The 16,425-nt window shown below is 46.4% G+C and overlaps 1 protein-coding gene across 17 annotated transcripts in view; it reads left to right on the top strand.

Moving 5' to 3' along the window:
- Window positions 1-16,425, top strand: part of Znf536 (zinc finger protein 536) — a 431,882-nt gene that overhangs the window by 266,857 nt on the left and 148,600 nt on the right. For 15 of the 17 annotated variants that reach the window (XM_078032225.1, XM_078032215.1, XM_078032220.1 and 12 more), the window contains 3 exons: window positions 1,672-1,824; window positions 7,535-7,622; window positions 14,095-15,659. In XM_078032225.1, coding sequence (XP_077888351.1) covers window positions 1,672-1,824; window positions 7,535-7,622; window positions 14,095-15,659 — 1,806 coding nt within the window. Of the gene's footprint in view, window positions 1-1,671; window positions 1,825-7,534; window positions 7,623-14,093; window positions 15,660-16,425 lie in introns of all 17 variants that reach the window. The other 2 variants (XM_040279740.2, XM_040279741.2) reach the window with 2 other exon arrangements.

Here is a 16,425-nt window from a genome sequence, read left to right as displayed (position 1 = left end):
AGTTGTAGACATGGATGAGCCTCGTCCACCAAATGCATTTTGCATTTGTACAAAATGGTGGGGAAAAAAAATGCCTCTTCCAAATGGCTAGAAGAGTTGGGAAAATTAGGATTAAAAGTGGGGTTTTAATGAACTTTTCCAGGGTGATTATCTGGTCACACAAAGGTCCAAATTCAAAGGGTGCTCCAAGCCAAAGCTCTTCTACAGTTGTTTGGAGCAAACATTCAAATAAGAATAAAGCACATTTGCCTTCATCTTGTTCATGGTCTATAAGTCTGTCCCTTCCGACCGTTAGCAGAGAACACCAGGAATGGATGTTGCTGAATAGAAGCCATTTGCATTTTCCATTGCTTGGAAGGTACAAATTTTATTTATTCTCATCTCTGCAGAACTCACAGATCTGCTCATTATCTCAGAAGGTCCCCTTGTTCCCATAGTGGGATTTACCACAAGGCCTAGAGGGTGGACCAGAATCTGCGGCAAGGACCCTGTGAGCCCCCGGGGCTTGGATTCTGGGCCAGGCCTTCAGCTTCCAGCTCTGTGGGGAGACCCATGAATCAGGAAGGAGTCCAGAGAGGGCTCCCTTGCCTCCCCTCCTCAGGGAGAAGATTGCAAACTCCGGTCCTGCTCCCCGGATGTCGCCTGGGCGGCAGTGTGATGTGAGGCCTTGGGTACTGCAGTAACATATCCTCCAACCACCAGATATTTTCACAGTTTTATTTACTATTATGTCCCATCATTTCTGTGCAGAAGGCAGCCGTATGTAAATTTTATTCCATTTTCTAATGGTTTGGGTTACATAACAAATAACAGCAGGAAGGAAAATTTGTATTGATACTTTACAGAGGAACTTCTCAAGTCACTGCATGGAGATTTAAATGCAGGGCTCTAAGTTTATGGGAGTTTTGCAGCTGAGTTTCTGCACATGACTTCGAATATGCCACTATATGTTTATCATGGGCTAATTGTGGAACCGCATTTCCATACTTTTTCTTCTCCCTTTCATGCGATTACACAAGCCAGCAATGGATACAAGACTCTACAAGGAAGAAATGATCAGTTTTGGATAATTTTCTTTCCTGTCCCAAAATAGCTGTATGTCTGCATGTCTTAGGGAATCAGCTGAGACCCTTTCTTTCTTTCTTTCTTTCTTTCTTTCTTTCTTTCTTTCTTTCTTTCTTTCTTTCTTTCTTTCTTCCTTTCTTTCTTTCTCTCTTTCTTTCTCTCTTTCTTTCTTTCTTTTTTTATTGGTTGCCAGCTATAATGCAAATCTGATTTCGATCCTATAGTGAACTCTCCAGCTAGCCCATATTATAAATTAATCAGATTCCACAAACACCCACATTTTTAAACTTTTGGAAAAAAAATATTTAATAGGAACTAAGCAAAAGAAGAAATCAAACCAGCTGCTGACACAGCTGTTTCTTCTCTTGTTTAATTCAGTTCAATATAAAGGTACCATATGCTGCTTAAAATGATGATAGGAAAGATGAAATAATTTAAGAGAATAACAAGAAAATACATGAATTGTCAGCATTCTGTCAGATTTAAAGAATGAAATAGACAGGTGTAGTATTGACATGTTTAACTTTGTGTGGTGTTAGCAGTTTTGGTGTGAACAACTTCTGACATGTGCTGAAGTGATGTGAGAATCCTTCTCCTCCACTGCAGACATTGGCGAGGAGGCTGGGAGATCCGCCGGCGTCCAGCAACCGGCGCTGCTTCGCGACAGGAGCCTGGGCTCGGCCATGAAGGACTGTCCGTACTGTGGGAAAACTTTCCGGACATCCCACCACCTTAAGGTCCACCTGAGGATACACACAGGTGAGAGATCTGGGCGCAGCTGGGGGCACAGTGCCGAGGAGGAGGTGTAACCACCCCCCATCCTCGCCTGGCCGTGTTTCTGGCCCAGGTCCACAACTGTGTCAGTCACTAACCCTGGAACGTCCTCAACTGGCCTGGCTGCGTGGCACTGGGTGGGTCAGTGATGACCTGAATTTCCTGATTTGGTGCTTAACGATCATCCCACCAAATGACACCCCCCCCCCATGCATTCCCAGTCTGGGCTATTGATGTTCTGTCTGAGCTGATGGTGTTCTTTGAAGTAGAGCCTCCTGACACCCATATTTGAACCAGGAGTCTTTGGAGTGGAAGTGGTGGGACCCACCCAGCTTGCCTCTCTTAAGTTCAGAAGGGATTAAGGAGCTCCTTTGGCCCAATCTGGTTATAAGGCCGTAGTTGGGGTAGACAGAGAGAGAGTGTCAGTCTTCTCAGGCAACATGAAGTGGAGGTAGCTCTGTCTCCTTAAAGAAAACATCAAGACGCTCTTAACCAAGCAGAGGGAAACGGTGACCAGACAGCTCTGGCCACTTCTCTTGTTTCGGCATCCTACTGGCCCCCTGCCGTGGGGACTTCTCTTCTGCTTTCTTCCTGGTCCCTCAGCTGTTATCCTTTTTAGCTTTTTCTGCTAGTTGTTTGTACGTGGCCAATATTAAAAAAAAAAAATCTATCTGAGATATGGACACCTCCATTTTCTTTGATTTTTCTCCTGACACTTTATCTATTGGAGTATGAGCTGCTTCAGAGGATAGACAAATATGCCATCTATTTTCAAAAATAATTGTGGTCTATTTCCCAAGGAATCAATAATGCTCAGGGTTGTGCAGGGATATCAAATACATTCGGGCCTTGTCTGCATCGTGTGGTTAAAGACGAAGAGCCCCCTCCCATGGAACCCCACCTGGGGCCCACAAATCTCCCGGCCACCAAGAGGAGCTCTGGGGACAGGTGACAGTGTGCCACAGACGGCCTTCTCATGGATAGCCTCGTCCCTGCCCCTGCCTGTCCTGGAGCATGCGTCTCATAGCGTCATCCCAGGCCCCCACAGGGATGTCTTAAAAGTCTGTACTAGGTCCCGCTTCTCTCCCAGAAGTCCCCTGTGATCTGCCCCCCATCCTGGACCGTTTTCCATCCTCATCCTCTTTCTGAGACACCCTCTTCCTGTTCCTCTAGTGCAGAATGCTTGTCCCTGCTATAGGTCCTTTGTACCACCAGTTTCTACATGGAACGTTGTTCCTCCGTGTGGTCTCTGGGGGCTTCGCTTCTCTGTGAGCCATTCAAAGACACCATCCCTGACTTCCCTGTCTAAAATATCCCTCACACACCCTGCCTTATATTTTTCTTCGTAAATGAATACATTTCTGAACTGATCTTGCTTGGTTTAATTTTCGTTTCCTAATGCGCTGTTGGTCTCCCATCCAGCAAAACCCACGATTTATGAGGGTGGCAGTCTTGTCCACCTTTTTAATTGATATCCTTTCTGTAAACTCCGGGGCCTACAAGAGCTCCTCACACCTAGTAGGGGCCCAGTGAGTCTATTTGAAAGGTTGATTGACAGAACCCAGCCTGGAGTGAGTGAGTGGCCCTCCTCCCACCCTCCCTGCAAGGTGACATTGGGTCAAGTGCAGGAGAGAATGTGGTTCATCTTGCAGGGAGCACGTGAACCCATCAGAAACCACAATGACAGTCAGACTGAAGTGCTGGATCCCCAGGGGTGGGGTGGGGGATGGAATGGAAGACCTCCCACCCCCCACAGTTCAAGGAGAGGTCTCTTCTGACAGACCAACAATGCATTTGTACATTTTATTGTCTCTGTTCATGCACTAGAGTATGAGCTCCGTGGGAGCAAAGGCTTTTGTCTGTTTGTCCATCCATGTCTTCAATACCTACGACAGAACCAGGCTCACGGAAGGCACTCAGGAAGTATTTGCTGAATGAATGAACCAGTAAGGGAGTTAGTGAAAGGAGCCAGGCTCAAGGCGGGCCATCTCGGACACCTTGTTTTTCATGCCAGTGTCTATTTCTTTTCCTACCCAGGTTGGAGCTGGGGGCTCCTTAAATTGTGTAGCTCTGAGACCCAAAGACCACAGCACAGGGATGAGGTCTGCAGGATACCCACTTTCTGCAGGACAGTGGAAAGGAGGCCAGGTGCATCTTATGCTTCTATCCAATATGAATTCAGCACCCTGGGCTGGGTTTGTCGGGTGGGTGATAGGTCACCTTGGGTGAGGCTGGCCTTGCAAGGGAGAGTAGATCAGCAAAGCAAAAGGCTCCTCAGTGCCTCTCAAAGAGGAGCATCTCCGACTCTGTGTGCCCCATCCCCATCAACCTGCCTGGGGAGAGTAGACACTCCACAGAGTGCATCTGGGAATGTTAGGAACAAAGTGGCCAGAAGTCTGCTGAGCCCAGATGGAAGCCAACGGATATTGGGCTATTGCTTTCTGCCATTTTAAACCTGGAGGAAGATCCCTTTTCCAAACCTCTGCCTCGCAAACTTCTGAAGTTTGTGACCAATTGTCTTAGGAGACGCTGAGAGAGGCAAGACGGGAGGGGTATTCCAGAAACTTCCTTAGAATAAGGGAGAAAATGGAAGAAGCCATGGAAACCTCACATCTCCACCAACGCCAGCCCCCTCGGAAATAGCATTTGCCGTGTTTAAAAAGCAGAATGGTAACCAGATAAAGATCAATTTCCTTTTTATCTAAGAACAAAGAAGTTGGAAAATGCTTACACTTGTGCATTTGAATAGAACAGAAAGTGTTCCGTGTTATAAATCACCGAAGTAAACATCCATTATGACAATGTAAAAGTGTAGATTACACAAGTAATTAAAAATCAAAATCAAGTTATTTGTTAATAAATGATTTCCTGGGGCTCCATTGGTTGAGATGCCCCCAACTGCCTTCCCCTCTGCTCCTTGTGTTTTCGTAATTTCCAAGTGACATGTCCAGCAGACAGAAGTCTAGGAAGAAAAATACACGTTCTCGGAAATGTCATCTTCTAAAGTTTTCCTACCGTGGGCTCAGAGGAGTGCATTTAAAAAAATCCAACCTGTAATAAATACATTTTAATTGGTTGGGCTATAAGAGGTCCCATTCTCTGTATTTTTCTGTCACACTCCATCCTTATTAGAAGTCTTGATCGCATGACATCAACTGATAAAAACCATTTTCCTTTCTTTTCTCCACTGCATTAACTTAATTACTGCTCTTCTTCTCCCAACACCTGTTTATTAGAGGCGCTGAGTACATTCACTAGTCAGATTGCTCTGAACACCTGCGGGGTAGGGACAGCCTGCATGTAGCTAGGATGTTTCTGCTGTCCCCTGGCTTCAGCCAGATCTGTGAAGGGCATAGGGTAGGCACCTGCAGGACCCTGGGAATCCCTAACACCTGACTAATCCTAGAGGCTCCCCCTCAGTTGGGCAGCTGAGGAGAAACTAACCCTCTCTTCTCTCGTAAACGTTACCCTGGGCTGATTAGGACCAGATCACTGGGCACAGGCAATGTCTCTTCTAGAGCCCAAGAGCTGTGATTCGAATTCAAAGGCAGTCAGTGCAGGGTACAAAGGAGTCTGTGTCAGGGTTGTCCAGAGAATCAGAACCCCCAGGAGATTGGGCAGCCATGTCACAGAATGACACTCAGTTATGACAGATGGAAGGTACACATTATCATGGAGCCCGAAACTCCTATCACCTCCTGACATCATCTCTCCCTAGCACAAATCCTATGTGTTTGTGGGGATGCTGGTGTAAAAAACCTACTGCACTCCCAGTTGCATAAATGTATAGCATACCCAATTATGTATAGTACATAATTTTTGATCATGGTAACAGGCTACTCTGTAACTAGATTATGCATTTCCTATACTTTATTTTTATTGTTATTTTAGAATGTAATCCTACTTACAAAAAAAATTTACTGTAAAGTAGTATGTGATATCATGATGGCAGCAACCCCATACACCTTGTATGTACTATAGCTTGACTACATAGAAAGGCTAGGTCAAGTGATTGACCTGTACCATCTAGGCTTGTGCAAGTTCACTCTGTGATGTTTTGCACAAGGATGAAACTGCCTAGTGACACATCTGTCAGAATGTGTCTTTGTGGTGAAGCGGCACATGACTGTGTGTGTTTATACGTAACATTTTTGATAAGAAACTGGCTCATGCCATTGTGGAGGCTAAGTCTCAAGATGTGCCGTTGGCAGGCTGGGGGCCCAGGAGAGCCAGCGGTGTAAGTTTCATACTGAGTCAGGGTCAAATGCAGAAGACTGATGCCCAGCTCAAAGACAGTCAGGCACATTCCCTCTTCCTCAGCCTTCTGTTCCATCCAGGCCTTCCATCAACAGTTTGGAGGAGGCCCACGCACCTTGGGGAGGCAACTCACTGGTTCAGGTGTTAATCTCATTCAGAAACACCCTCACACACATCCTCAGCATCACCTTTATCCAAATATCCAGCTACCCCGGGGTCCCACTCAGGTGGACACACACAATTAACTATCATAAGCATGCAGAGGCAAACATTTAGTCCAAATATGCAGCTCGAGACAGCGTTGTCCCAAGCTCTCTCTCAAAGTTAGCCAATTATCTCATTATTGCCTGCCCACAAATGCACTACCCAGTGTCCCCTTCTCCGGCCCCAACTCGGGGAGGTGAATGCTTAGGGGTATTCTGGAGGTGGTCAGGAGGCAGGCAGGTGTTCCTGGAAGACTCGAGCATGTGTTTTCCCCCCAAACCCCCTGAGATACTCTAGGCTGGATCCACTCAGGTGACCCACCGGTGTGAGGGTTTCCCAGGAGAATGCTGTGGTCTCAGGAATGACCATTATAGAGAAATGTAATAAGCAACCTCACTCATGATGACTCCGAGGCCCTAAAGTTCAGCATCTAATTAAAAATAAATCTCATTACTTTTTTCCCCCCTCTCAAATGATGCGGGTGGCTTATTAATCTGGTTTTGATGTGCTGCACACACTGGTCTAGCCCTGACTTGGGAACCTCTTTATGAGAATGGAACCGCACAGGGTGGTTTTCCTGGGGTATCAGCCACGGTCGGGGGCTTGGCCTGGGGCTGAAAGGCATGCCTGGCACTGCCCATTCCCCAGGGGCTGCCTGGGTAATGTCGCAGCAGGGTGCTGGCTGAGTGGGACACAGGGAGATGTCTTCCTGGCCTTGCTGGCTTTCCTGCCACCAAGCATGGGATTTCCCTTCTATATGGGACCAAAGAGAGTGGTGGAAGTGAGAGATTTCTCCCCTGAAGCCCTGGAGGGGCTGTACCCACAGTGGGAGTTGGGGAGAGCTACATAGCAAGAGGAAACTGGCTGGCTGAATGCAGAACAATTCAGCCCATGAGGACAGGGCAGCAGGGGCAATCATCAGCCACAGCCTCCTCTTTCCCTGCACTCCTAGGTGCAGGCGCTGAGCTGGGCTCTGCCTATCAGTTTGCCCCTAATCCTTACAGAACTTCACGATGACCTCAATTCCATCCCCTGCACCATTGCAAGGGAGGACACCTAGCCTCAGAGACAGGAAGTTACCTACCCAGCATTGTCCAGTTCTGTATTACAGGTTGCAATCTGGTTGTCACTCAGAGTGCCATTCTCGTGACCCCTGCACCGTATTGATGTTGTTAACTTTTCTGGGTGAATTTCCTGCTTGCTTTAGGGAATTAATGCAACATTTCTTTAACAGCGTGTGTCCACACCATAACCAGCAGGAGAGAAGGAAGTGACTTATACTCACAAGTTGTGTTGACGCAGCCTCCAGGTGACTTAAAAGGGAAGTACTGTGCACCCCGGCTTCTCCTTTACCCCTAACTCAGACTGGCCCGAGGCCAGGACTCCTTGACCTCGCGTGCCTCAGTTTCCCCACTAGCACAATGAGCTTAGGGAGGTGGCGAGGCAGGGGAACGGCCAGGGTAGTGTGTGCAGATACCCTGACCCCTGGGATGGATGGCCGGGTGGAATTTCTCCCTGTGGCATGGAGAAGATCAGTTTCTTGTGCCATCCTAGAAGCTGCCTCTCCCCTCCAAAAGCTTTCCAAGCACTGACGGGCACAAAAATGTGGGTGGAAATGGAAATTTTCACTAACCTCATCCAGGTGCCTTCTGTCTGGGGTATATGTACCTGCCTTCTGATGCCTCCATATTTCTTCATCTCCATACGGTAACCAGGCTGTTATAACACCTTGAACAAATATGAAAGCACACTGAATACATTTCCAAAAATGAGTTTGCTAAAACGGAAGCTCTTCCCATCTCCTTTCCCCCCAAAGAGAGGATGTGGTACTGTCTTCAGTGTGGGAACACCCACCCACATGAGCAATGGTTTTTTTTTAAAAAAAAATCTCCAAAAAGAAGATTTTTTTTTCTTTTTTGTTTTGAATCCAAGCTCCACTGTTTTTCTATTTCTAAGACAAACTGAAAGCCCATTTTGTTCCTCCACAGTCCCTCATCCTTGCTCTTCCTGCCTTAATGACATCCCAAACTTTTGTAGAAAATAATTGATTGAATTTAAATTTCCTTAAAAGTTTAAGAGGTAATGTTACAGTATAAATTTCCTACCAAACACTAAGTAGGGAAATATCCATTAGTGAAATTAACTACAGTTTCTAGGTAGCTAACAATGTGCCGTATACAGTAGGGCATGGCTAATGAACACTGCAGTGGGTGATATTTCATTATACAAATTAATGCTCACATTTTAATGGGAAAGTCACATAATGAATCTCGGCTTCAGTGACAGCAATTAGAGACACAGATTGTCCCCTTCTGGACAAGGCACTGTTTAGCAATAAGCAGCTGTGAGAAAAGTCTTCAGGTTTACAACATATATATGCTTTGGGGGAATTAGTGTACAATTTATATTAATGTACTGAAGCTTGGCTGCAAAGGCGCCACCATATTTATCTCTCCTGGTATTAACTAAGTAAAGACATGTAGGAAGACTAAATAAATATCAAATGGAGGATGCGAATACGGGAAAATACTCCGTCCCCCAACTTAAAAGTGAAAATATGTTTGGATATTTTGTTAAAAAGAAAGAAAGAAAGAAAATAGAAGCATGAATCACTTCTTCAAAGCTTAATCAAGGGGTTTCCAAAGAGAATGATGTGAATCCACCTGTTATTTTCAGAGAGGAGCTGTTGGGAACTTGCTGTGAGTAGCTCCAAAAGAGCTCCCCAGTACAGTGGGGACTCCTTTGGTCTCTTTCAAGTGCAAAGTGAATCTTCAGAATAATAAAAGATAGGACTTTATAAAAATTGACATAGTGAACCGACTAAACCACCTGGTTATATATTTCTAAAAATTTAGGAGTGATGGAAGAAGTTACCAATGATATTCCGAAATTGAATATCTTATACTACAGGTCAATGTGAGGCTAGCTCAGGTCAAGGTGGTGCCAATCATTTCATTAGTGCACTGGAATGATGAGCTGATTTTTTTAAAAACAAAAATTCATGAATTCCTTCCTAGCAAAACTCTCTTTTCTGGAAATGTATTCTTTGGACCCCCATGATGTTCCTTTAAAACACTGTGAATCTCTACAGAAAGCCACCAGTGTCCTCGTTGGCCACTTCCAATGGGTGAGGGGCCCCTCCTGCACATCCTTGTCCCGGGACAAATTTCAAACTGGCTGCATGGTCCAGACCTAGACTGCAACATACGACACTAGGGTCTTCTCAGTGTTTAAAAAGTTTCAAAGTAGTCACCAATATATAAACATTGAGATGCCATATATAGAAATCTGAAAGTGAGGATTTCCTAGAGAATTGGCGATCCAGGTGCCCACAGCTGGTTAGAAGCGAGTGGTGACTGCTCTCCAGGAGAACCCTTCGGCCCCCTCCCCACTGTTCCCTGTACCCTACCTGACTCTGAAGGCACATGAGTGTGTGGCTCCTGCAACAGGCAGGCGCAGAGATGGCAAATCCCAGACTGCATAGAGGTGACCAACAGAGGGCTCATGACCCCCTGGAAAGCTCGAGGCAATCTGAGGGACCCCCCAGGAGATTGGACTCATTTATGGCCTAAGTGGCCAATCATTCAAATAGACAGAGCTGCTGGCAGGGTCCAGAGTAGCCTGTGCCACAAGACTGCATAGGGAATGCCTGTCCAAGTCTCGGGCAGAGTCCAGTCAGCTGGGAGGGGACCGACCGGGCAGGCCCGCTGCCTGATTCCTTGCAGAAGTCTGGTCATGTCTGCAACCTGGGATTTGTCAGTCAGCCCAGAGCGCTTGGGTTGAAGAATGGATCCAGATGCAGTGGCTTTGACTGTGAAGCAGCTCAGCACAGGTGGACTCAGCATTTGTCTGTGCTGGCCAAATGGAGGAGCAGCCCTTGACCACACCTCCGAGTCTGCTGAATGTGCAGGGAGGTCCCTCCTCTCAGTAGTTACTGCACCCCATCTAGGCCAATGTTGTGAGAAGTTTGCCTCCTGAGCACTCTGAAATGTGTCCTTGGGGGAAAGAGGCTTGGGAAACAGCTGGGATTTTTTTCAGTGGCACATTAAGCCCTTGGGCTGTGTAGGATTCTCTGGAGGGCAAGCCTACCCTAGGTGACTACGATCCCTTGTGTTTGCCATGGCCAGAACCACACGCTGGCTGGCAGGAGCTAGCTTTCATCTCAAAAGCATTTTCCTGTGCCCCCTTGGCTGGAGAGGAAGCCCAGGAAAGCTGCAGGGCAGAGCGTGGGGATTTTTATACCCATCCTTTGGGGATTACAGAAAGAAATTAAAATTGAGGTGCTTTTTCTTTCTTTGTAACACAAGTCCAAAGGGTTTATCCCATGGAATGTCACTCTGAAGCATTTTATTTGGGGAACTGGGTTGAGAGAAAGCAGTCACCCAAGCCAAGGCCTTTAGGAGCTAGGCAGGAGATGGAACTGCACGGATGGAGGGGCTCTTCCATCCACAGGCTCAGAGAAAGGGTGGCTGGATGGAGGGCTTTCAGAGCCCATGCTTGTCACCTGCAGCCAGAGAAACCCATGAGCATTCACGAAGCAGCCCTCATCTGCCAGGGACTGAGCCCAAGGAGACCCCAATGCTCAGATGAAGGGTTCTGATTTCAGCAATGGCCTTTCTCTGGGGCAGGGGAGGCCAAGTTCATCCTTTGAACTTTAAGGATCAGGAGGTTGAGTGAAGAGATGCTATCCTCCTACCTACCGCGTGATGGTGTGTGTGTGTGTGTGTGTGTGTGTGTGTGTGTGTGTGTTTCCCTTGCTTTAATAGCCACACGATTGGTCTTCTCTGAGAGCCGTGAGTTGCTATGCTTCTTCCCTCGGTTTCCAGTGCTATGAACAGTGCTTGGGAGGTAGGCAGTGCTCACTCATCCACTGGTTCATTCAATCAAACGATGTGAATAAGTGAATCTGTGTGTTGAAGGGTATGTAGTTGCAAACATGCGCATGCAAAATCTCTGGCCCATTCAGGAGACTTGATTTAGTTCTTCCCATGAGTTTGGAGTGGGGATGAGGCCTCAGAGAATACAAGCTCTAACATCTCACATTATAAGAACCTGTAATGAGCCAAGGCTATGTCCTATGGAGGTCAGAGTAGCATGGGGTATCCAGTCCCCAATAAGGACTCTTCAGATACCTCCTGGAGTCTAGATTGTTTTCACTGCTAAGCCATGCCACAGAACCCCTATCAAAGTGTGCTTCCCAGGGAGGCTCAATACAATGGTCCCTCATCCAAGCTCCAAAGAGGGTCACCTGAGTTTGGAAAAATCCCCAAACCCCATGTGCACCTTTGACCAATTAACTCAGAATTGGAAGATGGGATCACATATCAGTGCTTTTTAAAGCTTCCCAGACAATTCTATATTGTTTTTGCAAAGTGTAGTCTTTACAGTATCTGCATCTGAATCATGAGGGACACTTGTTTTAAATACCAGATTTTGCCCCCAACTTCAGACCTAAGAAGCCAGCATTGCTACATACTAGGACTCAGAACTCGTGTACTAACAAACTCCCCTGCTTGTTTGCATGAATTATGTGCTATGAGAACCCCACTGCACTGTGCATTTCAAATGTGTGACCCTGGGAAATATACATACGACATCCTCTGTGCATCCCTGTGGTCCCCACCACAAAAGTCAGCCCCCACCCACCTCAGGTCTAGAGGTCAAAGTTTACATTCTCCCTCGTTAGCTCCTGCTAATGAAGGCCCATGCTTTCTCTACAGTCTCACTGCCAGATGCACTTAATCATTTCCAGGTGCATTTCTGAAATGCATCCTGAGTCACCCCAGTACCTGTGGGCCTCACCTCTGCTGGCTCTCACTTACTAGGCCCTCTCACAGGGTCTGCACTAACCCACGGGAGCCCCATGCCCACACCGTAAGCTTTAGGGGCCTGCCTCCGCTGCACCTGGTCACTGGACTTTCAAGTCAGCTGAATCAGTTGGGACATTAGCTGCCCAGAAGTGCTTTACCCCAGTGGTGACTCCCTGACCTGCAGTAGACTGTCCAAATAGCAGTGGCTAAAGTGTGTCTGAGTCTAACATGGGGATCAACTTCAAGAAGTGGGAAACTGGTACTTGAAACCATTTGTATCTTCACCTCAAAAAGAATAGAGGTCCCTAGATCCACGTCATTGGTTTAGCCAGAGATGACTGTGACCTTTACGTTTATGACTATAGAAGTAGATGCTCAGATGGGTCCCCTCCCCAGACACAAAGGGTATCTCTGAAGACATGTCCAGGGGAGCTATCAGCAGCTTGTAGGCACAAATAAGGGACTGTCGGCCCCCTCATTTTGATACGATGCACAGCATCTCCACAGTTCTGGCACACAACCTAGAGATGACGTGGTGGTGTCTCCTACTCAGAACCTGGACTGGTGGTAAACAAGACATTTACAAAATCCAGGCCCTCAAATATCCTATGCCTGGCAAACTGGGAATCATGTCTTCAGCTGAGGGTAGACACAGAGAAATGTCTTCAGAATACATCATTCACCAACGATTTGCTGGTGCTTTTTAGATCAGTCTGTTTTACAATAGAACAGAGGAAGGATGGGTGGGAGGTAGTTAAGCTTCCTGGGAGAAATAATTGTGGATATTGACAGGTTACTATTGTGAGTAAGCTAACACAGGGACTGTCAAAGTCTTCGTTCTTTCCAAAGAGCTTTTTGGTTGCAAAGTCTAGAAAAGACCCAGGATTGCTAACAAATTCTTGGAACATATTAAAATCCACATTTGTTTACCTCCTTCTGCTCCTCTATCCCACCATGCCAGCAGGTCTAAGTTGTCTATTCTAGCATCTTCTCTATTGTGGAAAGAACAATAGAAGTTGGGTGTTGAATTTAAATAAATATTTAATTCCTGAAAATTATCTTATATGTTTTAAAACACTCTTTAAAGCTATTTTTATTCTCTAGAAAGCGCTTATTATAGGTAAATTACACATTTTACTACCGGAGCATTAGGTTTGCCATTAGTACAAATTTAAGGCACTACAAAGACCAGTAGATAATGTTAATTTCAAATACAGAAACTAAATATATTTTGTGCCTTTTTATTACTCATTTTCTTTTAAGTTTTATTGACTGCTTTTTATCTTAACTATATGTCTTTACATGCTGCAATCATAATGCACTGTAATGGTATTAATATTTTATAGAATCGGTATTTATAGTTCTTTATTTAGAAACAATGCAGTAGGTCTGCAGATATCTGAGCCCGTCTGGAATGGTGCCCTCCAAATAATGATAAATTACTTGTGCAGTATGCCATTTGCTAATTATATCCATGATTTACTGCAGAGCAAGACTTAAATCATTCATTTCAGTCTTGCGTAACAGTGCCATAAAATTTTTAGGTTTAAAAATGGTTTCCATGTGTATAATTTAAACAAATTTTAGAGCTATTGTATACACAAAATATTGCAACCACCCATTTGTTACATACTTTGTCTTTTTAAACTTCTACTTTTAATGATCACTGTGGTTGAAATTATTATGCTTAATTTTCATAATCATAGCTTTTAAATCTACAGCCGTTTTCACATGTTAGATAAAGAAAAAGATAGCTAATTGTGTGTAGATAGTATGTCATTCCTGAATAGTCCCAAATGGTACAAAATCATTAAAAAAGCTTAAGAGTACGAATTATTCTTCTATTAAAAAACAGTTGTTCTCCAACTAATTATTAGTTTGAGCTGCTTTGTTTCAAAGAACAAATGTTGATCCTTCTAGCCTTGTTCTGCACACCAAAATGAGATAAACACTTTTTCTTTTTCTCCTATCAAAATCTTGCAGGTGAGAAACCCTACAAGTGTCCTCACTGTGACTACGCCGGCACCCAGTCAGCATCCTTAAAATACCACCTAGAACGGCACCATCGTGAGCGACAGAATGGAGCGGGGCCGCTGTCTGGACAGCCCCCGAACCAAGACCACAAGGACGAGATGTCCAGCAAAGCATCTTTGTTTATCAGGCCAGACATCCTGAGGGGGGCATTTAAGGGTCTCCCCGGAATCGACTTCAGAGGTGGCCCTGCCTCTCAGCAGTGGACATCAGGAGTGATCTCCTCCGGAGATCATTCGGGGCAGGCCACCGGCATGTCACCAGAGGCTCCTGCAGACGCCCTGAAAGGCACCGACCTTCCTTCCAAGAGCACCCACTTCTCCGAGATCGGAAGAGCTTATCAGAGCATCGTGAGCAACGGCGTGAATTTCCAGGGGTCCTTGCAAGCGTTCATGGACAGCTTCGTCCTCAGCTCCTTGAAGAAGAGGGACATGAAGGACAAAGCCCTGTCAGATCCCTCTTCCATGAAAGCCCACGGAGCTGAGGGTGGCGAGGAGAAACCCAGCGGCAGGTCCTCTCAGAGGAAGGCTGAGAAATCTCAGCACGAGCCTCTGGACTTGTCCGTGCGGCCGGACGCCTCCCTCCCGGGCTCGTCGGTGACGGTGCAGGACAGCATCGCCTGGCACGGTTGCTTGTTTTGCGCTTTCACCACGTCATCCATGGAGCTGATGGCCCTCCATCTGCAGGCCAACCACCTGGGAAAAGCGAAACGCAAAGAGAATGCCGCGGGGGTGGCCATCAACTGCAAAGAGCAGGCCCGGGAGGTGGGCAAGATGGCTCTGCTGCCCACAGCACAATCCAACAAGGAGATGGGCCTTTCGGGGATGATTGGCTCTCTAGACTCTGCTTCTGAGAAGATGGCCCAAGGACAGGCCAAAGAGACCCTGGGGGACCAGAAGAGTGGCCCGTGGCCCAGCCACGTGGACCCTGCCTTTTGTAACTTCCCATCAGACTTCTACAAGCAGTTTGGCGTGTACCCGGGCGTGGTGGGCTCCGGGGCCTCCGGTTCCTGCTCCAACAAGGATCCCGATGGGAAAGCCCACCCCGAAGAGGACGCCCCAATCCTGATCCCCGAAACCACAAGTAAGAATGCTACCGATGACCTCTCCGACATCGCCTCCTCCGAGGACATGGACTCCTTCAAGGGAGAAAACAACGACGAAGAGGATATCGAAACCGAGCCCGAAATGATGAGCAAGCCCCTGTCTGCCCTCAGCAAGGACAGCAACAGCGACGGCGGGGACAGCCTGCTGCCCACAGGCACCCCCCAGCCCGTCCAGGGACTAGTCTCACCTTTAGCCCAAGCGTCTGAGAAGCAGTGGCACAGCCCAGGCCTTCTTCCTGCCCAGGACCCCTCAGTGGGTCTGCCAAAGCCGGAGCGGGGGCCTCCGGGCCTGGAAAAGCCAATGAACATGCTGTCGGTCCTCAGGGCCTACAGCTCCGATGGCTTAGCAGCCTTTAACGGACTTGCAAGTAGCACAGCAAATTCTGGATGTATCAAGAGGCCAGACTTGTGTGGTAAGTTTTAGAATCCTCTTCCTTTAGTTCATTTCCCAAAACATCAGTGCTGACCTGTGCATTTTTTTTTTTAAATGAGGTAGACTGACCCATTAGCAAAAAAAAAAAAAAAAAAAAAAAACCTAAAAAAAGAAAAAAAAAAAACCAATGCTATATATGCAATGTAGACAATCATAAAAGTCGATTTCACTCCGAAGTTTCCAAACTCATCCTTTTGGGTTCCGATTTGCATTATAATGTTCTCACATGCCTGTACTGAAAGGTATGGAAAAGGGGGTGGTGTCTCACGTGTGAACTCCCCTTACTTTTCATCCCTAAGTGGAGAAAGGAAGAAAAACAACTATTAAAAAACAAAAAACAAAAAGAGACGTGGTAACTTGCAAACTTTTCAGTATTTTCGACTTTTGCAAAAGATGCCTGAAGACACCTCCTTATTGCTTTGCTAAGCCAAATCTGCTTCCTTAAACTTTCCTTTAACTGACTTAGAGGATACTAAAATCATATCACACTAACCACAGTAGAGAAATGACGTGACCTCTCCAGACAGGGAGATGGTTTCGGGGTGTTCGTGATTCATCTTTAGACATACCAAATGGTGGTTACCCGACTTTGGCCTTCTGCTGTTGCCTTCTGTCCGTCTGTGTGTCTTTCCCTGTCTGTTGTTCTAACAAGAAATGTACATTGTCAAGTCTGATTAGCAGTGTTGTGACTCTGTGTGTCTTGGATTTACGCCTGTCTGATCTTGTAGCAAACTGGTACTTCTTTA

The sequence above is a fragment of the Ictidomys tridecemlineatus genome, chromosome 15 (genome assembly GCF_052094955.1).
Source record: "Ictidomys tridecemlineatus isolate mIctTri1 chromosome 15, mIctTri1.hap1, whole genome shotgun sequence".
In the NCBI taxonomy this organism is placed as follows: Eukaryota; Metazoa; Chordata; class Mammalia; order Rodentia; family Sciuridae; genus Ictidomys; species Ictidomys tridecemlineatus.
Note: the sequence above shows the minus strand (reverse complement) of the source record. Positions and strands in the feature narration are given on the sequence as shown.